Below are 24,588 nucleotides of genomic sequence, written 5' to 3' on the forward strand. Positions count from 1 at the left end.
TGTGTCGGTTTCGTGTACACAGCAAAGTGGCCCACTGATGAATGTTTGTCTTCTTCTTCACATTCTTTCCCCAGTTAGGTTATCGCAGAACGTTGAGCAGTTTCCCGTGCTGCCCAGGAGGGCCTTGTTGGTTGTCTAGCTTAAATGTAGCAGTTTGTGCAGGTCAGATCCGGAGCCCCAGTGCACCCTTCCTCCCCACCCTCTCCTCCCTGGCACCCGTGCGTCTGTTCTCTAAATCTGTGACTGTTTTGTACATAAGTCCATTTGTATCATTTTTCTTGGAGATCCTGCACGTTAGCAGCATCATGTGGCGTTTGTCTTTCCCTGGCTGGCTTGGGAAGGCCCGTCAGGTTGCTATGAATGGACTGTTCCATTCTTTTTCACGGCTGAGGAGCAGTCCACGGCAGGTGTGTGCCCCGTCTTTTCATGCATCCGTCTGCTGAGGGACACTTAGCTTGCGTCCGTGCTTTGGCTGTTGAGAACAGTGCTGCCGGGAACACTGGAGTGAACACTGTGTTTTCTGCGGGTGCATGCCCGGGAGCAGGATTGCTGGAGCGCACGGAAGCTCTGTTTTTAGTTTGTAAGGAGCCTCCCTGCTGTTGTGCTTCGTGGCTGCACCAGTGACGCTGCCACCAGCAGTGTAGGCGGGCTTCCTCGTCTCCAGCCCTCGCCACCGTTTACCGTTTGTAGATGTCTTTGTTTGTTTGACCGTGCCGCAGGAACTTAGTTTCCTGGCCGGGGACTGAACCCAGGGCCACAGCAGTGAAAGCACAGAGCTCTGACCAGTGGGCCACCAGGGAATTCCCTGTGGATTCTTTCCCTTGATGATGGCTGTTCTGAGTGGTGTGAGATCATATCTTGTTGTAGTTTTGATTTGCTTTTCTTTAATAATTAGCAGTGCTGAGCATCTTTTCATGTGCCTTTTGACTGTCTCTATGTGTTCTTTGGAGAAATGTCTGTTTAGCTCTTTTGCCCTTTGTTCACTTGGGTTTTTGTGGTTTTTTTTTTTTGAGCCACATGAGCTGTGAATTTTAGAGACTAATCCTTTGTCAGGCTTCAGCAGTACATGAACTGTGAAGTTCCAGATGTTCAAGCTGGCTTTACAAAAGGTAGAGGAACCAGAGATCAAATTGCCAACATCCATTGGATTATCGAAAAAGCAAGAGAGTTCCAGAAAAACATCTATTTCTGCTTTATTGACTATGCCAAAGCCTTTGACTGTGTTGTTGTTAAGTCGCTCAATCGTGTCTGACTCTTTGCGACCCCATGGATGGGGGCACGACAGGCTTCCCCGTCCTTCACTATCTCCTAGAGTTCGTTCAGATTTGTGTCCACTGAATCGGTGATGTTGTCTAACCATCTCATCCCCTGATGCCCCCTTCTCCTTTTGCCTTCAATCTTTCCCAGCATCAGGGTCTTTTCTAATGAGTCAGCTCTTCACATCACGTGGCCAAAGTATTAAAGCTTTCAGCCTCAGCATCAGTCCTTCCAGTGAATATTCAGGGTTGATTTTCTCGAGGGTTGACTGGTTTGATCTCCTTGCAGTCCAACGGCTTCTCAAGAGTCTTCTCCAGCATCACAGTTTGACTGTATGGATCACCACAAATTGTGGAAAATTCTGAAAGAGATGGGAATACAGACCACCTGACCTGCCTCTTGAGAAACCTATATGCAGGTCAGGAAGCAACAGTTAGAACTGGATATGGAACAACAGACTGGTTCCAAATAGGAAAAGGAGTATGTCAAGGCTCTATATTGTCACCCTGCTTATTTAACGTATATGCAGAGTACATCATGAGAAACGCTGGGCTGGAGGAAGGACAAGCTGGAATCAAGATTGCCAGGAGAAATATCAATCACCTCAGATATGCAGATGACACCACCCTTATGGCAGAAAGTGAAGAGGAGCTAAAAGCCTCTTGATGAAAGTGAAAGTGGAGAGTGAAAAAGTTGGCTTAAAGCTCAACATTCAGAAAACGAAGATCATGGCATCCAGTCCCATCACTTCATGGGAAATAGATGGGGAAACAGTGGAAACAGTGTCAGACTTTATTTTTGTGGGCTCCAAAATCACTGCAGATGGTGACTGCAGCCATGAAATTAAAAGACGCTTACTCCTTGGAAGGAAAGTGATGACCTACCTAGACAGCATATTCAAAAGCAGAGACTTTACTTTGTCAACAAAGGTCCGTCTAGTCAAGGCTATGGTTTTTCCAGTGGTCATGTATGGATGTGAGAGTTGGACTGTGAAGAAAGCTGAGCGCCGAAGAATTGATGCTTTTGAACTGTGGTGTTGGAGAAGACTCTTGAGAGTTCCTTGGACTGCAAGGAGATCCAACCCGTCCATCATAGAGGAAATCAATCCTGAATATTCATTGGAAAGACTGATGTTGAAGCTGAAACTCCAATACTTTGTCCACCTGATGTAAGAACTGACTCATTTGAAAAGACCCTGATGCTGGGAGGGTTTGAATGAGGGAGAAGAAGGGGACGACAGAGGATGAGATGGCTGGATGGCATCACCAATTCAATGCCCATGAGTTTCAGTAAACTCCTGGAATTGGTGATGGACAGGGAAGCCTGGCGTGGTGCAGTCTCTGGGGTCGCAAAGTTGGACGTGACTGAACTGAACTGAACCCTTTGTCAGTCACATCATTTGCAAACATTTCCTTCTGTTCTCTGGGTTGTCTTTTCATTTTGTTTATGATTTCCTTTGCTGTGCAAAAGTTACTGAATTTAATTAAATCCCATTTGTTTACTTTTGTTTTTATTTTCCTTACTCTGGGAGATGGCTTGAAAAATATATTGCTATGATTCATGTCAAAAGGTGGTCTGACCGTGTTTTCCTTCTGGTCTTCCATTTATCTTTGATCCATTTTGAGTCTGTTTTCCTGCGTGGTGGTGAAGAGTTTTCTCGTCTGATCTCTTTACATATAGCTGTCCGGTTTTCCCAGCGCCACTCTGCCCTAGATGCAGTGGCCGGAGGGGCGTGGGTTTGCTTCTGAGCTTCCTGTCCCCTCCATTGACCTGCGTGTTTCTGGGCTGTGCCAGCTCTGCACTGGTTTGATTGCTGTAGCGTCGTAGCGTAGAGAGTAGTCAGGAGCCTGTTTCTTCCAGCTCCGTTTCCCTTTCTCAAGATTGCTTTGGCTGTTCCTTTATGTCTTTTAGGATCTTTTATATCGCTGTACAAAGTTTAAGAAACTCTGTTCTGGTTCTGTGGAAATGCCGTTGGTGACTGGATAGGGATTCCATCGAGTGTGTAGATCACCTTGGGAAGCACAGTCACTTTGATATGTGACTGTGCTCTTCAGCCTAGGAGTTAGGGCTGAAAATGGAAAGGCCTTCCTCTAGCAAGTTAAGCACGTGGAACGGAGTTCACTCACAGCAGAGCAGAGGTGGCTGTCTAGGGTCTTTTATTTAACACAGTTTATTGTAAACCCGTCCCAGTTCCTGCCTGCTTCCGAGGAATGGCGGGGATTGCTGCTGCCCGTCCTCTGCCACCGCTCCCCTCTCCCGACCGTGAGCATTTAGGCCGCTCCCCTGCTTCTCAGTAGCCCCCAGTTGTCCATCACCATCGGTTCGCCAGCAGCCACTCGGTTAGGACGCGTTGCAGTATCGTAGCTAATTTGGCAGATGCATTGTGTCAGGAGCAACTTCGTGAGTTTTGACTCGTGTTCTTCTTGCTGCGGTCACTCTTTCCAGTTTTTAAGATATTGTACGTCAGTGGCTTTTGCCTCATGTTCAGGTTGGACATGTAGTATGTGCTATCCTGCCTCTCGCTCCGCGTCAGGATTCGCCCCCGAGTGTCTGTGGCTCCTTCCCCAACAGGGCTCTCTCGTATGAACGTAGCACGGTCTATCTGTTCTCTTGTTGATGGGTATTTAGAGTGTTTTCAGTTTTTAGCTCCTCAGATCTGTTTCGATGTTTCCTATTTTAAATATTGCCTTGTATTTGGTATTACACTAGTTAAGCTTGTTATTAGAACATTTATTATCCTCTTAAGTGAACTGTCTTGTATCAAAGCTAAAAGAAACACCCTATCATTTCTTATCCGCACATCCTCAGTGTTCCTTTACTCTCCTAGGGTGCACCGTTAGTTTCTTCTCCTAAGTTTGGGTCCTGAATCATATTTCGGGCTAAGGGAACTAGCTGCTGCGCCCTTTGCTATTGCGGACCGTGCCCTTGAGTTAGAGGAGTTGTTGAGAACAAGTCTTTTGGTTTTATGGTTGTACCGGAACTTGGCTGACACTCTAGGTTTTCAGTGAAGAGGGAAAAAAGCACTATCAGAAGCCTCTAGAGATTTCTTAGATATTTGGGATGGGCTTGGCATTTGAGGTGTGCCTGACAAATTAAGGTCGCTCGCGGCTAGTGTGGGGAAGTGCTAAAGGACAGGTTTCATTCTGAGCATCTGAAAGAGGTCGTGCCCAGCATGGCTGCAAGCGCTGAGCTAGTTCAGAACTTGAGAAAGTGTGCCCTGGCGTGTGCTTCTCTCCCGCTGCAGCTGTCACGTGGGATGTCATGGCCAGCTCCTCGGACAGCGAAGACGACAGCTTCATGGCTGTGGACCAAGAGGAGAGCGTGCTGGAAGGGGCCATGGAGCAAGATGCGGAGCTCCGCGCGGCGCTGGAGGCCGAGGAGACTCGGCATAACAGGTCCATGTCTGAGCTGCCAGAAGAGGTTTTGGAGTATATCCTGTCCTTCCTCTCCCCATACCAGGAGCACAAAACTGCAGCCCTCGTCTGCAAGCAGTGGTATCGACTGATTAAAGGTACTTTGGAAAGGGCACAGGTTTATTTACCCATTTAAGATTTCTTTGAATGATTTTTAATCTCTGTTCCATTGTTTCCTCCCTTCCGTTCACCGTGGTTCTGAAACAGCGGTAGACAGTTCGCCCTGTACATTTTCCTTTCTCTTTATCCTGCCTAGTTTTATGAACAACTTGAATGCTGTAGTTTTTAATCCAGCTTGAAGTTTTAAAATGAGGATTCTTTCCTGCATATTCCTGGAGTTGATCCGGTAAACTGCATTATTCTGGAATAGGCAGAGTAGGGATGAGCGTGGATTGACGGTAAGAGCTAACCTCCATACAACTCTCACATTGCCAAGACTGTCGTGACCGCTTTGCAGTTGACCTAGCAACCTGTGAATAGCTTAAAGTAGCTGTTTATGGTAGGTGTGGAGTTATGAAAGCATTTGATGCTTGATTTTATGTCTAAACAGCCCAGGTCCTATGTGTGTATTTTACTTTTTAAAATGTATTTCTCCCTTTTTCCCCCTCCATTTTCTAATCAAGATTTCAGCTTTAACTAAATGTTGAAGTTACTAATTATATATATTTTTTCAAAAATTTTTTTGTGTGGACCATTTTTAAAGTCTTCATTGAATCTGTTACAATATTGCTTCTGTTTTTGGTTTTTTGACCGTGAGGCATGTGGGGTCTTTCGCTCCCTGGCCAGGGATCAGACCTGCACCCCTGTGCTGGAGAGTGGTCTTAACCACTGAACCATCAGTGCAGTCCCCTGTATTTTGAATTAATAACAGTCATTTTTGTTTTAGGTAGAAAGGGCCTTTTTTTTTTTTTTAATGAAGATGGCCAAGCCAGTTGAATAGTCTTTGATCAAAGCAAGGGTTGTATTGACTTTTTCTTTGCTGATGTGAGCAAGGCAGCCAGAGAGAAGAGAGAGGGAAAAGGTTTAGATCAGCATCAGTCTTAAAATCTTTCCTAGAACCAGAGAGGTTCTCTGAGGAGTAGGGTCTTTATCAGTTGTCTGGAGTGCAGCCTCAACGGCTAATAAGGGCCGGCTGAGTTGAAGCTGCCCCGGGCCCTCCGGCTGTGCGGAAGCTGCCCCAGGCCTGCGCGCATCTGCTCACACCTGGTGGCGTCGGCGTGCGCAGCCTGCTTCTGCTGCAGAGCTAGTGGACTCTGCAGGAGAGGCTGGCTCCCTGCACTACGGAGGTGGATGGTGTCACCTCGAAAATAGAGGAGGAAGAGTCATACATGGGGGTGGCGATCTAATCAAAGATGCTTATTTATTCTTGGCATTCTTATCGTTTCTCTTTTCTTTTTCAAGAGAAAAGAACCTTGACGTAGTGTTCAGTCTTGGATCTTCTGGGGGAGTCACTGCCAGCACAGGGTTTTCTCCCCTCGATCATTATGTCTCTGTCTTTTATTCACTACGGCCTCACCTCAATCCAGGACTTGAAAATTTGTGTTACTTCACCAGTGTATAGTCGGCAGTATGGTCACCCATTGAAAATGGTCATGTCTTTTTAATATTCCAGTTCTTATCTGTTGTGAGTTCAGCCAAGGGAGAATGGTCATCACCGGAAAACATGTTCTGTGATCCTACTTAAGGATCCACAAGGTGGCATAAATTCGAGAATGACATTCTCTCAAAGTGTAAATAATTGATTGTACACTTCATTCAAAACGCTTCTCTTTGAAATAAGATAGTAATTTCATGTGTTGGAAAAACAGATTGTTCCAGAAGTATGAAGCTCTCACTTTTTAAAAAAATGGACTTTATTTTTTTTTAAGTGGTTTTTGGGTTCACGGCAAAATTGCGCGGGTCATAGATTTCCCGTATACCCTCTGCCCCGAGACGCGCACAGCCTCTCCCGCTTTCAGCATCCTCACCAGAGTGGTACGTTTTACGATTGATGATCCTGCATTGATAACACTGATGTATCATTGTCACTCAAAATCTGCAGTTTACCTTAGGGGGTACATCCTGTGACTTTGGACATGTATATAATGACATGTATCCAGCATTATAGTAAAAACTCTGATTTTTTTTTTTAAACAGCTTTCCTCAGTTATAAATTCATCATTTCGTAATCCACTGTCAGCTAGTTATTATCTCCTTGTTTTACAGAGAATCCGTGGTCTAACCATAGGTATTTACTAAACAGCTGTTATATTTCAGAGATTGTTTTACTGTATTTTTTCTCACAAAACTAAATTATCTCCCAAGTCTCTTTGTTTTGGAGTAAGTAGCACCAATTATTTTGATATGTTTCCTTATGATGTGGCATAAGTGGAGCAGAGTTAAAGTGTGAGCTGATTTTGTCACCTTGAGGGAGTCATTTAACCTTGGTAAAATCTAAAGATTAGATCTTCCAGTTTTGAGCTTATGTGATTTTGTTTTCTGTCTTTGAATGAAAGAAAATCAAAGAAATTTGGAGTTCCGCAAAGAAACTTACATCTTAAAAAAGTGATAAGACAATAGATTCAGTTTTAATAGTTTGGTTTATAAGTGAAGAGTCCAGGCTGAGGCATTGGTTATTTTTGTCTTTAGGTGTAGCTCACCAGTGTTACCATGGTTTCATAAAGGCTGTTCAGGAAGGAAACATCCAGTGGGAGAGTCGGACATACCCTTATCCCGGGACCCCCATCACCCAGCGGTTCTCACACAGTAAGTATTTATCCTGAAAGCAGGTCCCGTCTTGCCGGCGGTCATGTTTGCAAAAACTATTTTTGAGGATTGTGTTTTGTCTGACGTTTTTAATGAAGGGAATATAAATGAGGATTCATATTAATTTTACAGCCAGAGTAGGGAAGAGCGTGAGCCTAACAGTACTGTAGGCTCTGTGGTGCAATTTTATGCTCTGCTTTTCCGCTGGGTTTTCCCAGTGTCTGTACTCCAGAGGTCGAGGGCCTGGGCTTCCAAACACTTGACATCGGGTGAGAGAGGGTGGAGGGAAGGTGCGCGTGAGGGCGCTTCTGTGACCCTGCTTCGGGAGCAGCCTCAGTTTAGCAAGAGCTCTCTATTTTAACATGGTGTGTGTTCGGCAAACACGGAATTTGACTGGGGTCACACACAAATTCTGAACATGAAGGATATTGATTATAAAATACAAATTTAAGTAATAAAATTATAAATAAAATGTTCTGGCAAATAGACATAATTTAGAGCTCCGACTTATTCTGGAATTAACTCTCCATTGTAGCTGATTTTTATAGATGCCACTTTACGTATGTTTTCCTTTGACTCGGGCCCCACACCTTATGGGGTCTTAGTTCCCTGACCAGCGATGAAACCCAGGCCCCAGCAATGAGAGCACTGGGTCCTAACCACGACCGCCAGGGACTTCCCAGTATCATTTCATTCCGGAGGCGACTGCTTTGCCCTGAGGCACCAGGGGAAGCCCATTGTTGGTTCCTGTCCACCGTGGAAGTGAGCCTGAGCTGTGTTGCGCTGGAGGCCAGTAAAGGTGTTCACATATTCGGTTTTACAAAAGTTCATTGAGAAGAGAGGGAAGCCTTTCAGAAAGTTCTCGGAATTACTGCTTTAGTTAGATTACTTGCCTATTCAGAAACCTTGAGTGTCTGTCCAGTGGTAAAAGCTAAACTTAGTCATATTTAAAACCCTCTTTAAGCCGACTTATTTCTACATTTACTTCTTCATCTCGTGACTTTTCCCAAGAGCTCACCTCATTTTAAGGTGTCCTTTTGCTGTGCTCATTTCTTCCTCCCTGGAGTATTCTCGTCCGCTTAGCTGAAGCCTGCTTCTTCTTGAAAGCTCAGTTTAAGCTCTAGCTCTTTGGGGAAAGCTTTTCTCAACTCTCTGGGCCACAGAAAAAATTTTCCTGATCTGAACTTCTGTCTGGAATACTGATTTGGCACCTAACTCATATTGTCTTTCACTGTTAACTTTTATATTTGTGTCTCTTTTTTTAAGCCATATTTTGAAATTTGAGGGGAAGGAGAGTTATTGGTTATCAGTGTTACATAAGAATTACTCGCAAAGTTACCAACTTAAAACAAGGTTTATTATCTCACAGTTCCTCAGGGTCAAGAATTTGGGAGTAGCTCAGCTGGGAAGCTCTGAGTCAGGGTCTCTCATGAGGTTACAGCCAGTCTGTTAGCCAGGGCTCCCGGCCCCTGAGCGCTCCAGCGACGCCTGGGGCGTCTGTCTCCAGGCTCACTTAGTAACTGTTGAGAGAAGACTCGGCTCCTTACCGCGTGGACTTCTGCACAGAGCTGCTCACGACTTGGCAGCGGGCTTCCCGCGAAATGACTGATCCGAGCGAGACGCAGAGACGCTGAGCTGGCGGCCGTGCTGTTTCCTACAACCTGACCTCTGAAGCGAGCCCCGTCCTTTCTGCTCTGTCCTGTGGGTCACACCGGGGCTCACCGAGGGTGCAGTGCCAGGCGGTGGGGACCCGTGGCGGTCTCTTGGAGGTTGGCTGCCGCAGACCATACGCCGCGCCCTCACGTCCAGAGGTGTTCAGTGAAACGTGAGGGCTCGTTGCCGTCTGTGAACTGAGTCTGAGCAGATCAGAGGAATGAGTCGAGGTGTTGGCTGCTGTCAGTTCTCTTGGGGAGCTGTTTCTACTCTTGCTGTTGTAAACCCCCTGAGCAGTAGATCTCAAAAGTACGCTGCTCGGACTTCGGGGGAGGGAGGTGTCTGTGAGACGCGTTGGGGGGTCTGTGCGGTCAGGACTGGCTTCCGCTGGTCTCCGCCTGTGAGCGTGGCCGTGCCGTGCATGCCCTTGCCCTGAGCGTCAGCTGTAGCAGTCCCCCGGTGCCACTTGGGCACCGTGTGCACAGCTGGCAGCGCAGCGAAAAGACAAGGACTGCTTCTTCAGCTGCTGCTACTTGTTATGATGCTAAAAATAGTTTTGAAAGAGTCTCAAATGTTTTCAGGAGTTCATAGATGTATACTTTGCAGTAAAATTTAGATGAATCCTTGCTGAAAACAATGAAATGATGGGAGGATCCATATTAGGTCCAGTATTTATTGTTGGAGGAGGGGTGGCTTCAGTTATCTGCAGGTGCTTGGAGTGAGGAGCGGAGACGAGGTTCATTTGTTCCTGCCTGTGGTGGCCTTTGTTGCCGCAGGAAGAGGGCTCGCTCTGGAGGCGGTGCCCGGGCTCCATTGCTTGGAGCAGCTCTAAGTGCCGTGGCACAGTAGGTGGGGCTCGAGTGGTCCAGAATGCAGGCTGAGTGGTGGTGTGCACGGGCTTAGGAGCTCTGAGGCACGTGGGATCTTCCTGAACCAGGGGTCGAACTGGTGTCCCTTGCATTGCCAGGTGGCGTCTTAAATATTAACTACCAGCGGAAGCCTGAGGATGGTGTTTTGAAACAAGTAGTGTTGGAACCCTTTGTTGTTTAATTGCTCAGTTGTATCCAGCTCTTTGCCTCCCCGTGGAATGCAGCACGCCAGGCCTCTCTGTCCTTTACCATCTCCCAGAACTTGCTCAAACCCATGGCCATTGAGTTGCTGGTGCCATCCAACCATCTTGTCCTCTGTCTTCCCCTTCTCCTCCTGCCTTCACTGTTTCCCAGCATCGGAGTCTTTTCTAGTGAGTCAGGTTTTTGCATCAGTGGCCAAAGTATTCAGCTTCAGCATCAGTCCTTCCAGGACTAATTTCCTTTAGGATTGACTGGTTTGATCTTGCAGTCCAAGGGACCTTCAAGAGGCTTCTCCAACACCACAGTTCAAAAGCATCAATTCTTCGGCACTCAGCTTTCTTCACAGGCCAACTCTTACATCCATTCATGACCACTGGAAAAACCATAGCCTTGACTAGACGGACCTTTGTTGACAAAGCAATGTCTCTGCCTTTCAATATGCTATCTAGGTTGGTCATAACTTTCCTTCCAAGGAGTAAGCGTCTTTTAATTTCATGGCTGCAGTCACCATCTGCAGTGATTTTGAAGTCCCCCGAAATAAAGCCTGCCACTGTTTCCACTGTTTCACCATCTATTTCCCATGAAGTGATGGGACCAGGTGCCATGATCTTCGTTTTCTGAATGTTGAGTTTCAAGCCAGCTTTTTCACTCTCTACTTTCACCATTATCAAGAAACTCTAGTTTCTCTTCACTCCCTGCCATTTGAGCCGTACCATCGTGTCTCTGAGGGTGCTGGTGTTCCTCCCGGCAGTCTTGATTCTACCTTGTGCTTCCTCGAGCCCAGCGTGTCGCGTGATGCACTCTGCATGTAAGTTAATAAGCAGGGTGACAATATAGAGCCTTGTTGAACTCCTTCCCAATTGTGAACCTCTCATCTGTTCCATGTCTGATTCTAACTGTTGCTTCTTGACTCACACGGAGGTTTCTCAAGAGACATGTAAGGTAGTCTGTCTCTTAATGTTTATTACCATCTGCCTTTTACCATAATTATCTGTGTAGGAGAGGCTGCATGCTAAAGAAAAACTTTTGATTTGGGAATTAAGTTCCTTGGCTGCTCTGATCGACACTTTCCTCATCCGTAAAATGTATATACGCCCATATGTTTAGGAGTTTTCCACAGTTGTTGTGATCCACAGAGTCAAAGGCTTGTGTAGTCAATGAAGCAGAAGTAGTTGTTTTTCTGGAATTCCCTTGCTTTCTCCATGATCCAGTGAATGTTGGCAATTTGATCTCTGGATCGTCTGCTTTTTCTAAACCCAGCTTGTACACCTGGAAGTTCTCAGTTCACATACTGCTGAAGCCTAGCTTGAAGGATTTTGAGCAGAACCTAGAATTCAGTTCAGTTCAGTCGCTCAGTTGTGTCCGACTGTTTGCAAACCCGTGGAGTGCAGCATGCCAGGCTTCCCTGCCCATCACCAAATTGCATAGTTTCCCCCCAAATTCTCTTCTCTCCTTAAGTTATGAATGGCACTATCATTCTCTCTGTTGTACAAACTTGAAAGCTTGGTTTCACGCTCAGTTCCTCTCCCTCCCTCAGCAACAGAAGTCGAACCTTGCTGACCCTGTTCTGTCTCTGCAGTCTGTCTCAGATCTTTCATTACTCACACGTATGACTTAATCATCCCATCTTTGCTAAGTCTTTTCTTCCTCCTTTCCTCCCTCACCTCTCTCCCTCCCACATTGCAGCATCTTACTTCCCCGGCCAGAGATCACGCCTGTATCTCCTGCAGAAGCGTGGAGTCTTAACCACAGGATCGAGAGGGCTGCTGCTGCTGCTGAGTCGCTTCAGTCGTGTCCGACTCTGTGCAACCCCATAGATGGCAGCCCACCAGGCTCCTCCATCCCTGGGATTCTCCAGGCAAGAACACCGGAGTGGGTTGCCATTGCCTTCTCCAGTGCAGGAAAGTGAAAAGTAAAAGTGAAGTCGCTCAGTCGTGTCCGACCCTCAGCGACACCATGGACTGCAGCCCACCAGGCTCCTTCGCCCATGGGATTCTCCAGGCAGGAGCACTGGAGTGGGTGCCACTGCCTGCTCCGAGGATTGAGAGGGAAGTCCCCCTAAGTCTTTTCTAAACAGTCTTCTTACCTTGTCTCTTCATCTGAACCTGGTCTAGACACTGTTGGCAGCCGTCCCTGAAACCTGGGACAGTGCCACCTCCTAGGGCATTTGGAGATATGCAAGGTCATTGCTTACTGTCTTGACTGGACAGTACCACAGGCAGTTAGTAGGCAAGGACCAGGGTTGCTGAATGTCCTGTAGTGAATGGGATGATCCCGCACTCAAAGAACTGACCTGTTCAGAGTGACAGGCACCCCGTGCTGGGAAGCACTGCAAATCTAAGACGTAAAACCAGCCGCATAACTCCTCTGCCAAAAGGCCTCAGCCTTTCTGCACTGCATGTGGAAGCTTCCCCTCCGGTGGCCTTCGAGGCCCCAGCCTGCCTTTTCAGCCTGACTCACTGCGGCATCCTTACGCAGTTAGGCTCCACCCACACAAGATTCTGTGTTTGTCTGAAATTCCCTACTTGGTGGCTTTGCTTAGATGCTCTGATTTCATTTCCCTTCCCCTCCCTTTCCTTTTTAGCCCCTAGATATGTTCCCCCTTTCTTAATTGACAGAAAATGCCCTGACCTCTAAAACCCATCTAGGAGACAAAGCCGAAAGCCACCTTCTTTCACGCTATTTTCAAGTTGCCCCGTGTGGAGATTAAGCTCTTCCCTTTCTCTGCTTGTGCTGCCTGAGTACGCTCTCCATACCTTCCTCTTAATGCTTATGACCGTCTGCCTTTTACAGTAATTCTTTGTGCAAGGAGACCACATGGCAAAGAAGAGCTTTAGACTTGGGAAGCGGGTTCCTCGGCTTCTCTGATCCACATTTCCAGAAAATGCGTATAACGGATTCTGTTTGTGCACAGGTTACGAGGAGATTTAATTGAGGAAACATTGTAGAAATATTTAACCTGCAGAGCGATAACGACAATGATGGTGTTTCCTCCACAAGGTACTTGTCTCCTTGGGGACACTCTGGTCCCATGTCTTAGACATCTTGTGCCCCTTTCAGAACACCCGGTTCATAGTTGACATCTATCAATTCTGTGGAATTGTGTAACAAAGATATGAGCACTAGTGCTTCTTTCTTATGTAAAAGTCAAGACAGAAGATGCAGGGGAAGTAAATGAAGCCAGTTCCCCTAGTTACTCGATGAGTGTTTGTGTGGCCAGACGTGCAGCTCTTGGCTAAGGTAGAATGTCCCTTCAGACGGACATAGGGGTCTGTTGAGTCCCCAGCACTATGTTTTGAAAAGCCTTTTGGTGTTCAGGCTGCATATATGGTCGAGTCATTCCATACACATGCTAATCTCGCTCCTGCAACACCAGCAGGCCCAGACTGGGTAACCAACCCGTCTTACTCCATAGCTATGCAATTACAGGCCTTACCCGTATGTCCTGGCGTGTAGATGCTAGACATGGGACAGCCTAAGCGTGGGATAAATGCCTCAGGACCTTTCCCTGGAGACGAGAGAGGATACAAGGGAACTTCACCTCTGAAAGTGCAAAAGTCGGAGTTCCGTGCGCATTCAGTGACTACCAGGCGCCATGGAAAGTATGAAACAACTGGGCGACCTTGAACTTCAGGGAATGAGAGTGTAGCAGGAAAGTACTCAGAACACTGAAAACTGTGCTTACTGTGTGTGATTGTGAGTGTTGGATTTGTCTTCAAACAGGAATTCCTAGATTTTAACTTGAGGCGTGTGACTTTAGGAGTTGTTCATGGAGCAGTCAAGCACATTTCAGAAAATCTGAAGAGATTTAGCAGTTGGAATGATCACATTCTCAATGTTACTAATATTTTTTTAGCAGGGAAATCATACCGTACAGTGGACAGTAACTTCTGTATAGCACATTCCAATGGTCTGCGTGTTCTGAAAGGAAAATGTTCTGTTTGGGTGGAGAACTTTGGTGAAAGGAAATATCTGCTTGAGCGCTGGTATTTGCTTAAATCCTTAGTTTTTTCTAAAAGGCCCATTGAATTTGTTGGGTCCCCAACCCCCACTCAGGCCAACACGTCAGCGTCTTAAATAAAAATAGACAAACATGGTTCAATAGGATGCTTAAAATATTTGAGTGTATTATTGATGGCTGTTTTCTCATTCTCATTATGTCTGAGTTCTAAACATAGCTGCCTAAATTGACTCTCTTCCTCTCCAAGCTTTGTTGATAACGCCTGCTGGATGTTGAAAATACAGTGTGTGAAACTTGTCGTTTCAGTCCCATCAGCTTAGCATAGAGTTTGGGCTGTGTCTTCCTCTTCCAGGAGCCTTTGTTTGCTCAAAGAGACCAGGAAAATGCCATTTGCCTTAGTTTAGTATAGGGTTGGAATACACGTGGCGAAGGCCTCACGGGGCCAGCTGCTGGCTAGGTTTTCAATCCAAACAGAGCAGAAGAATGTTTGCTGCCTCTGAAAAATAAAGGCGCCGTGTTCTTTAAGCAGCTGCCAAGAGCTGGTCTTTGAGAAATAGTGGGACATAAATGAGCCCCTGACTGGTTTAGTTATGAAATCATGGATCTGTCTTATCAAACGTTGTTATAATGGACCTCAGTTAGAGTTTCAGAAGACAAGGGGCGTGGCTAATTTCTGTTCTGGGGTTCTGGATTATCCAGAGGAATAGAATGTTCTCTTATGCTGGGCACCAGTCAGGTCAGTTTAAAATTGCCCTGATTTGTTGGAGTAGCTAGTTCAAAAAAGGTATAAAAAGACCAAGATACTGGAAGCTTAATGGCTCTAGTGGAGATTAAAGCGTGGCTTCAGTGATTATCCTTTTTGTTTGTTGAATGTCATCTAACTCGATCCATTGTTATTTGCAGTGGTTAACAACTCTGAAACATGAGCAATGGAATTACATAGAATTTTCCCTCTTGGGGGGCCACACAGTTTAGGGGGCAGTGGAAGCATGAAGTCCTAACCACTGAACTGCCAAGGAATTCCCAGGATTACACTCCTCAGTAGCCTTTCTTATTGGGGTGTTAATGTAAAAGCTGGTTTAGTTATGGATTGCAAGTTGTTTTCAAGGCAAAGAAAGTCAGAGGGGAAATTCCCTGGTGGGGGGCCTAGGTTCAGTCCCTAGTCAAGGAACTGAGATCCCTCAAGCTGCATGAAACCATCAGAAAATAAAAAAGAGAGTAGTGGGAAGCGTGCAGTCATGTCACCCTTCGTATTCCATCGCAGCATGTTTGAGTTCTGGGAGTAATTAAGTGTTCTGCAGATGTGAGCCTGTTGACGATTAAACGGCATTTCATTTCCTAATATCTCTAGTTTCTTTAATTTCTTTGTTAATTTGAAAAGTCTGTAGCTCTGTTATTGTGCATTGTTAGAGGTCAGATCGGAGAAGGCAATGGTACCCACTCCAGCACTCTTGCCTGGAAAATCCCACGGACGGAGGAGCCTGGTGGGCTGCAGTCCGTGGGGTCGCTGAAGGTCGGACACGACTGAGCGACTTCACTTTCACTTTTCACTTTCTTGCATTGGAGAAGGCAATGGCAACCCACTCCAGTGTTCTTGCCTGGAGAATCCCAGGGACGGGGGTGCCTGGTGGGCTGTCATCTATGGGGTCGCACAGAGTCGGACACGACTGAAGTGACTTAGCAGCAGCAGCAGCAGAGGTCAGATGTTTCGGATTCACTCCTTCCACTGGCTGAGGCTACAGGGTATAAGTGACTGAACACATTGCTTTTATTATCTCTTAACTCATCCAATTTTCAGATGTGGCTTTCCTAGTGTGGAGAGTCCTTAAAGGCCTATCAAGTGGGCTGAGTTTAGAAAAAATAGGAAAGGAGGGTTATTCCCAGAACGTTTGTGTATCACAAGAGGTTGATTATGGCAGCAGCACTTCCCTTTTTCTGAGCTTGAGTAATGGTGCCAGAGTTCAGAAGAGATCTTAAGAACAGTGGTGGACGGAATTGAGCTGGACCTACCGATGGGCTGGGTGATCACCAAAGCCATGCCGCCCTAGTGGGCCGAACCTCTGAGTTTCTTTTCCCTTTCTGCTTCCTTTTCCGTGATGCTTAATGCTTTAGCCTAGTTTCCCTTGGGGAGGTCTGGTTTTCCCACTGATGTGCATGGAATGGATGAATAGTTTTGCTCCGCTCTTTCCCCTAAAACCCAGGATGGTGAATGCAGAGCTGTGAGGAGCATGGCCATCTCTCCCACAGGATAGAGGCTGCGTGCGCCCTCTGGGAAGCATGGTGGTGGAGCTGAGCTTCCACGTGTCTTGTCCAGGCTCCGGCTCTGGTCTTCCTGGTGTTAGGGGAACAGCCCCTCTCACAGCCAGCCTTTTGCCTTCAGAATAGTGTCTGCTGGTGAGGTGTATATGATCACCTGGTTAAAAAGGCGTTTCTTAGAGACCTCGGTGCTCTTTGTTGACTTATTGACAGTGTGTGTGTGCTTCTGGCGTGCTGGGTCTCTGCTGCTGTGCGCCGGCTTCTCTTGTGGAGCGGGGCTCCGAGCGCGTGGGCTCAGCAGCTGGGGCTCCAGCACTCGTGGTGCGGGACTGTCGTCACCCAAGGCGTGTGGAGTCTTCCCGGGCCAGGGGTGACCCCGTGTCCCCTGTACTGGCAAGCGGTTCCTATCCGCTGCACCACCAGGCAAGGCCGACGCTGGTGCTTTTCACGTGGTACTTACGCGTTGGTTTTCTGTTCAGCACCGAACAGTCAGCTTTGGTGGCTTCTGGACACACCTAGGAGCTTAATGACTTTCACGCTTTTCCCTCTTGGTGGTTTCGGGACCACACGACCTCCGAGATCCCCAAGCTACTCTGGCTCCGTATGTGTGGTTACCTTGTGGCATTGATTAAAATTATTTTCTGTGATTCTCTTTCATAGAAAGTCGTGTTTATTGTTTCGTTTCTTCACATCTCATTTGAAAGCAACAGCAGTGAGAGGAGCGGCGGGGAGCGGTGGGAGGACCCAGAGCCCGCCGTTGGCAGTGCCACTCCCCTCTGGCCCGCGAGGATGGCGGTGCAGGCTCAGGCTGGTCATGGCGCTGTGCTGGCCCTCCACTCATTGAGCAGTCTGAATCCACATTCTCGTGTGCTCTTGCTAGAATAATGCTCTTACGTAATATCACCGGCAGCCTGCTTAGTGTGCTCAGAAATAACATTTCCATAGCTTCTCTCTGGTCCTTAAAGGTTAATGTAGTGTTGATGAAGCTGAAGACACGAGGCTGGTTATAGGAAGGTTGGCACCTGGTAACAGCTACGACATGCGTGAAATGATTGGTCTTTGAAAGATACAGACTGCAGTTACGGTGTTAGAGCACCTTCCAAATCCGACACCAGTTGCTCATTGCCTGTTTTCTTTCTAGGTGCGTGCTATTACGATGCTAATCAGTCTATGTATGTGTTTGGAGGCTGTACCCAGAGCAGTTGCAATGCTGCCTTCAATGACCTCTGGCGACTTGACCTAAATAGCAAAGAGTGGATCCGACCTTTGGCTTCAGGTGAGAGAGAACATGCTGCTCTTTGCCGCCTCACCAGGTAACTCGCTTTGCACGGACACTCATGATCGTTTCGGTGTTGGTCTCAAGAACAGATTGCTGGGGCCGCAGGTCCTCTGCCAGATCTGCTTGTAAACACTAAAGAGTGGCGTGCTTGTGTGCGGCCTTTGCGCTCGTTCTGAGTTTTACTGCGTCGCTGGTGCGGGCGCCCGGCCGGAGCTGCTGCACCGCCGTGTGAGTGCATTTGTGCGGCTTTCGCGAGTCCTTGTGCAGGTGTGATCTGCTCTTTGGTATGCAGCTGGAGTAAGACAGCAGCCCGTCGTGAGAACTGTAGCTGGCTGACAGAAGCGACTGTCCCAGGGCTGAGGTCTCTGAATGTCGCCTGTTGTTGCCAGCTCAGGTGTCTGGGGAGTGTGTGAACATGCCTCTGCTGGCTCCTCCTAACTGCGCAGGAGTGTGGGGAGATTCCACAGCTGGTGCAGCCCCACATTGTCCCACTGCGCCAGAATCCATGCAGGAAGCTGCCGGGTCACTTTCTCTGTTGACCTCGCCTTTCTTGGGGAAGAAAGACGCGCGCGCACACACAGTTGTTTCTGCACGCGAAGCGGAGTGGCTTGAAAATGCAGTTACAGGCTTGGAGGGCTCGGGTGACGGGCGAATGGCGTCCGCTGAGTGTGAAGCGCCCTGCTCAGCTTGTTGGCAAGCTTTTCCCAAACAGTCTTCTTTTGGCCTCGCAGGGTTGCGATTCATCGTACTTATTTAGGTCTTGTTTGCTTTGATTACTAAATGGAAGGCAACATGGTATATTAGAAAGGGCACTGGACTAAGAGTGAGGCGACGTCAGTTTCATTTCCTGGCAAAAATCACCAATTCTGCATGTAACGATGACCGAGTGACCGTATCTCTCTGGGCGAAGTGTGCAGCGGATCAGAAGATCCTGATTTTAAGCGAGCTGAGCGAGCTGCTCTGTGTTTCCCCGTGTTCCTGTGATGACTGCTCTGAATGTCTCAGCCAGGCGCGTAGAATCTCTTTATGAGAGGACGCTGCGCGCTGCTTCCCCAGCGCGGTAGCCCCTGCTGCTTCCTCTGCGGCAGGCGGCGGGGAGGGGAGCACAGAGTGGCAGCAGGCGCGCGGAGCGGGGGCTGCGCGTGAGCACGTGGGACCCTGGGAAGTTATCGGAAAGATGAGAGGGTGCTAAGCTTTAAAATGCTTTGCATGTTAGGACGGTTTTAGAGCCTTCAGAACTTTGTACTTTGGAGCGTTTCTCTCTCTTTCTAGCACTTTGTAACCCCTGTTGCACTTAACACAGCGTTGATGAATACTTAGAATCATGGATTCTAAAATGCAGAGGGTCTTTTTAGCTTAAGCATCTTACTGCCATTGTACTTACTGTCCAGGCCCCATTTCAGAGCTTTGATGTCCCGGTAACAAAATGCCAATACCGCCTTTCTCTGTTTCGTGACCAAGCTCCCGCCTTTGGGGCTTCCCTGGTGCCTGTGGTGCAGGAGACCTGGGTCAGGAAGAGTCCCTGGAGAAGGGACTGGCTTACCCAATCTAGTCGTCTTGCCTGGAGAACCCCGTGGACAGAGGAGCCTGGCGGGCCCCAGTCCATGGGGTCGCAAAGAGTCGAATGCCACTTGAGCAATGAGCACTTTCATGCCGTCGACAGTTTGGTGTGGGTCTTCTCTTTCTTGCACATGTGGACTTGGGGGCCGTCATAGCCTGTTGGCGTCTACTTTGCTTATTTTTCCTTATTTTTCTTTACAAGATAAACATGGCATTTTTGTTGTTGTTAACTACTAAGTTTAAAGACTATACTTTGAATCCCCTAGGTAGAAGTATCAGAGAAATAACTGTCTTTGTAATGCAGATTTTATAACTGATCTGAATTTTAAAAAGAAACACAGTGTTGGACTGTTCCCTTTTCTAAAACATATTGGCTCCTAGAAGTTTAAAAGTAATTTTCTAACAGAATATCTCAAAGAATCTAGTTTCTGGATCACTCTGATCTACAGTTAGAGGCTAGTTTTTTGTGGGGTGGTGGGGGGAGTGGGGACTGAGCTCTTTGAAATGTCTAGTTTAAGTTTAAGAAAGAAGCCAGCAGCTTAATTAGGAGTTCTGTGAGACTGCTGGCTTCCCAGGTGGCACACTGCCAGTGCAGGAGGCGCAAGAGGTGTGGGTTCAGTCCCTGGACTGGGAAGAGCCCTCAAGGAGGAAATCGCACCCCACTCCAGCAGTCTTGTCTGGAGAACCCCACGGACAGAGGAGCCTGGCGGGCTACCGTCCACAGGGTCACAGAGAGTCAGACACGACTGAGCACGTTCACACAGAAACACATGGGAGCCTCACTGAGGCGGAGAGCCCGTGGGAAGGTTGCCTGGGATGCTCCTCTCTGCTGTCATGAGTCCCAGTCAAACGTCAGTGATTCTTTCTGAATAAAACACAGTTGTTGGTACGTCTTGGTGTGCCTGACTCGCCCATTTGAGCGCTTGGAGGTGGGTGAGTTGGATGGTGCCCGAGGGGAGGGTGCTGCCTACTGCCCTTTGGTACCAGATGCGACGTCTTCCAGCATTTGAGTGTCTGCAGATGAAGCGCGTCCAGAGTGGCAGCTGTCCCCGTGCTCAGTCTTCAGGGCTAGCTCTTTGGAAGAGAGCATCACACAGACAGCGGAGCAGTTGGCGCTGGGAGCCGAGTCTCGATGCAGAGCGCCGCTGTGTCAGGTGCCTTTCACCTGTGTGCTTGGCTGTATTGCGCAGGAGCCTGGAGCATCTCATTTGGCTTGGTGTCTTAGCACAGGCTGCCATAACACAATACGGCAGTCTGGGGGCCTTCAGCCCCAGAAACTTACTTCTCACAGTTCTGGAGGCCAGGAGTCTGAGGTCCAGGGGCTGGGGAAGGCTCTTTTCCTGGCTCTCAGAGAACCAGGCAGCTTGTTCTGTGTCCACGTAGCCGAGAGTGAGTTCTGGTGTCTCCTCCTCTTTTTGTAAACCAGATTATCTCCCAAAGCGCTCATCTTGGTGTGCCATCGCCCTGAGATTCAGACTCAGCATGTGGGTTTGGGAAGGATGCAGCCCGGTCCATAGCAGTTGGAAATAATGTGTTTTGTCAACAAAAGCTTGTCCTGCGTTTCTTTGGAAATGAGAGGAGGAGGAGCCTCTGCAGGGAGGCCGGTGGTGATGAGTGTTGCGATGACGGCTCTTCCGGTGGACCTGTGGCGCTTCTCCGACACTTCCTCCCTTATACACGAGGGTAGGTGAGTCCTGCCTTCGTGGAGCTTATACTGTAATGGGGAAGAAACAGTAAACACATAAAGGAAGCGAGGAGTGAGACGTAAAATGAGCAAGGGAGACAGCCTCTTCTGCCGCGACATGACGGGTGCAGGGTGCAGGGTGCAGGGCGGGGAAGGTGGCGCCTGCGGAGGGCAGGACGTGTTGCAGGAGCGGGAAGCGGCCCTGTGGGCGCAGCGTAAGGAGCAGGGTGGCGGCAGAGGCGGGGCTGGGGTGCAGATGGGCGCCAAGGGCGCTGTGGCCCTGCAGACAGTGTAAGGAACGCTGCTGCTGCTATTTAAGAGATGGATTAAAGGAGGGCAAGAAGATGGAGCAGAGAAAACAGACAGGCGGCTGTCGGAATAGCGGCGGTGGGAGCATGGGATGCCTTGGACCAGGGTCGCAGCAGTGGAGATAGAAGAGAGTGAATCTGCGCTGAGTTTTTCTGTTAAAATTGATGGGACTTCTTGATGGATTAGATATGGGAGGGTGAGAAGGGCAATCAAGGCTGACTTAGGTACACTTAGGTAGATAGTGGGGCCATTTGTTAAAACAGGATAAATATTTGGAAGAGTTTTGTTTTTTTTGATCTCTTTAAACATTGAAGTGGTGGCATCAAATAATTGGTTGCTCTGGGGAGGCTGGCGTGTGAGGTGGAAGCTTGGCTCCCCGCGGTGGGGGCGGGGGGGGGGCGGGGCGCAGCCCTTCTGCTCAGGTAGTTCTGCGGTCACTCTTCATTTTGTTTTTTTTTGGTTTGTTTGTTTTGAATAGATTTTTGAGTTTTATTGAAATCTTACATGAACAAGAAATTGGAAATACAATCACATCAAAGAACAAATTGTCACGGCTTTGACGTTTAAGCCAAACAAATTTTGTAGGGCAGGTTTCAAAAAGGTGTGAAGTTATAACAGTTTAAAAACACAGTTGACCTACTTCTACGAATGCAAAACATACAATCATAGGTTATTTTTAATACAAGAAAACTTAAATTTGTTTGCTTTTAATTTCTTCCAACTACTAAGACAAAGCACTAGCTTGTATTTTTATTTACAGCATACTCCATACCTCTGTGTAAGCTGTCCCAAATCCAAAAAATGAAACTGTCCAAAACCAAAGGTTCTGCAAAATCATGATTTTAACAGTGTGCTCAGCTTGTTTTGAAGCTAAAATGAAGCCTGAAATGATAAAAGCATTGTAATTCCCAGAATAAGGGAACTCTGCAAGCCCAATAATGTCCAAGAGCATTTATGAAAAGAGGAAAAAATAAAAAGACTTGCGTATATACACAATAGTGATTTCTTCAGCCAAATACAAATGGCAGCAAACCGCTACTTAGAGATGAGCCAGATGAGCCAGTTTCTTGAAGGGTGTAGATCTAGGGCCAGCCGTATCTTGTCAGTATCACTTTCAAGCCCTCACTTGTCTGTTTCCACTGTGGCCCATAAGTGTCCTGAAAAAATCCCTGGTTGTCATCATTGTAACCATAGTTACCAGAATAGTCACCACCTTGCTGAAGCGGCTGTTGAGCGATGGGTTGGGAACCCCAGTTCTGTTGGTTGCTGGTCTGACGGCGCTTGGAGTCAGGTTGGTTGTACCCGTCTGCCTTTCTCTCGCCTCCTACATTGCCCCCACGGTTGCCCCGAGATCCACGGGAACCACGGCCTCTCTGCTGTTGTGCGGGACCCCCTCTGCTACCCCTAGAGCCTGTTGGTGGTCCCAAAGGTGCCCCCCTCTGTGAGTAGCCAGCTCTCCCTCTTGGAGGTGGTGCTCCCCGCCCCCTTGGTGGTGGTGGAGCACCTCGCCCTCCCCTTCCTCCTCCTCTTCCTCTTACTGCGTAGCCATCATCATAGCCGTAGTAGGGATCTTCATCGCCTCCACGATAGTCGTGAAATCATAACCATAGTAATCATCATAGTGATCTTCATACCATAGTAATCTGGAGGGTAGCCGTATCCACCTCTCCCCCGACCACGACCCCGACCTCTGATTGGAGGTGGCGTGCGCAGGGAGGGTGACAGTGCTAGCCTTCATGCGCAGCACTCCTGGGGGCCTGTCTCGCAGCTGGGCGCTCTTCCCTTTTCTTGTCTGGTGGCTTGGCTGAGACTGTTTCCGTCTCTTCTCCTTCTGTTTCTTTCTTTGCCATTCATTTCACCCGTGGCCTTAACAGCTGCTCCTCTGTCTTCGGAATGAACAAATGCATAATCTTTCAACTTCGTCGCTCTTTCAGGGTTTCCAAATTCAGAAAATGACTTTTCCGGTATTTCTCCTGTCGCTGCAGTAGCCGAGTTTCTCACAGATGAAACTCTCACCTTAGCCGTGACTTCTGGATCTGGCTCCTGCGCAGGGTCAGCCCATCCAGCTGGGATCTGGCTCCTGCGCAGGGTCAGCCCATCCAGCCGGGACTGCATTTCCCCACACTTCCACTTTCCACTCATCAGCCGGCGTCTGGCTGGTGCTGCTGACTCGTGGTCCTCATACTCAAGGAAGCGGAGCCCCCGACTCTCCTTTTTGTCATCGGGTTGATGATGGAGAATAACATCCACCAAACCCTCTGTGACTTTACTGAGTTCTTCCAGAATGTTTTCTTTAGTCTTATTCTTTGGAATTGATCCAACAAAAAGCCTGTTGTTTGCCGCAGAAATGCACACTCCGAGGTGTTCGCCAGGCGAATTCCATAGCTGCCGCACGGCTCACCGGCTTCCTGTGCGGCTTCCTTTCCGCAGAAGGTGATGAATGCAGACCCTCTGCTCTGACCAGACAGTGGATCCGTCATAAGACGCAGAGCCCAAATGGGACCAGCCTTTTCAGAAAGGGGCACCAGTTCATCCTCGTGTAAATCTCTTGGTATTTTACCTACAAAGACTTCTGTTCCAAGTCCAGGTTGCACACCAGAGCACACACTGTCTGGGGGAGCACCACCATACTTCCTCTGTCCTGTGGTTACAGCCAAGGCATAACCGGTCCTTTCAAGCAACGCCGTGACCTTTGCTTCGTCAGGTCCCTTCGTGGACTCTTGCGCCTTGCTCCCCTGTTTCTCCCTTTGCCTGTGGGTCTTCAGAAGCCCACATAAAGGTGCCCTTTTGTTCTGAACATGTGATAAGTCACTTTCCCTGAACTGCTGTAGTACAGACAGAGCTCCTTCTCCATTAAATCCCTGAGAGCATCAATTGCCCTTCATCAAGATCGACGTAAACTGCCAACCCTGTCTGAAATATTCCATCAGGCCTTTCTGCCGCCTTCTGAGGGAGGCCTGCCTCTACCAGTGTCTTGGAGTGTTCTGTGTGGGTTACACTGGGAGTATCCATTGGTTCCTCCTCTGCTTTTAACTGTACCGCACTACCGTTCACCCGGTTAGCCATTTTATTATGCTGCGGGGCAGAGCTGCGGCCGGTGGCCGGGCCCGTGAGAGCCAGCGCGAGGCGCTTTGAAAACGACTAGAAATGGCGTGCGCACCACCCCCTCCCTCGTTCTTCATTTTGTTCATGCAGCAGATGATCAGGGATTGCTTACTCTCTGCCCAGTATTCCTTCAGATGCTGGAGATTCATGAGTGAATAAAAAGACAAAAATCGTGCCCCTAACGGAGATTAAACTCAAATGGAGGAAAGTGACAGTCACCCGGTCTTCTCCGACTCTTTGCAACCCCCTGAACTGTGCGTGGAATTCTCTAGGCCAGGATACTGAAGTGGGCAGCT

General features: G+C 48.2%; 2 protein-coding genes across 6 annotated transcripts in view; one reads left to right on the forward strand and one right to left on the reverse strand.

Moving 5' to 3' along the window:
- The window catches only part of FBXO42 (F-box protein 42), a 124,352-nt gene that overhangs the window by 69,187 nt on the left and 30,577 nt on the right, over positions 1-24,588 (forward strand). For 4 of the 5 annotated variants that reach the window (XM_060411540.1, XM_004005177.5, XM_042244778.1 and 1 more), the window contains 3 exons: positions 4,502-4,768; positions 7,299-7,415; positions 17,497-17,631. In XM_060411540.1, the coding sequence (XP_060267523.1) occupies positions 4,519-4,768; positions 7,299-7,415; positions 17,497-17,631 (502 nt within the window). In that variant the 5' untranslated portion in view covers positions 4,502-4,518. The remainder of the gene's footprint in view (positions 1-4,501; positions 4,769-7,298; positions 7,416-17,496; positions 17,632-24,588) is intronic. The other variant, XM_042244779.1, reaches the window with a different exon arrangement.
- On the reverse strand, positions 23,280-24,358 carry LOC105611582 (heterogeneous nuclear ribonucleoprotein R-like). Its single transcript, XM_060411541.1, is given in 3 exon segments — positions 23,280-24,047; positions 24,050-24,070; positions 24,073-24,358. Coding segments are annotated over 3 exon segments (921 nt in total). The 5' UTR covers positions 24,254-24,358; the 3' UTR covers positions 23,280-23,328.

Source organism: Ovis aries, chromosome 2 (assembly GCF_016772045.2).
Source record: "Ovis aries strain OAR_USU_Benz2616 breed Rambouillet chromosome 2, ARS-UI_Ramb_v3.0, whole genome shotgun sequence".
Taxonomy (NCBI): domain Eukaryota; kingdom Metazoa; phylum Chordata; class Mammalia; order Artiodactyla; family Bovidae; genus Ovis; species Ovis aries.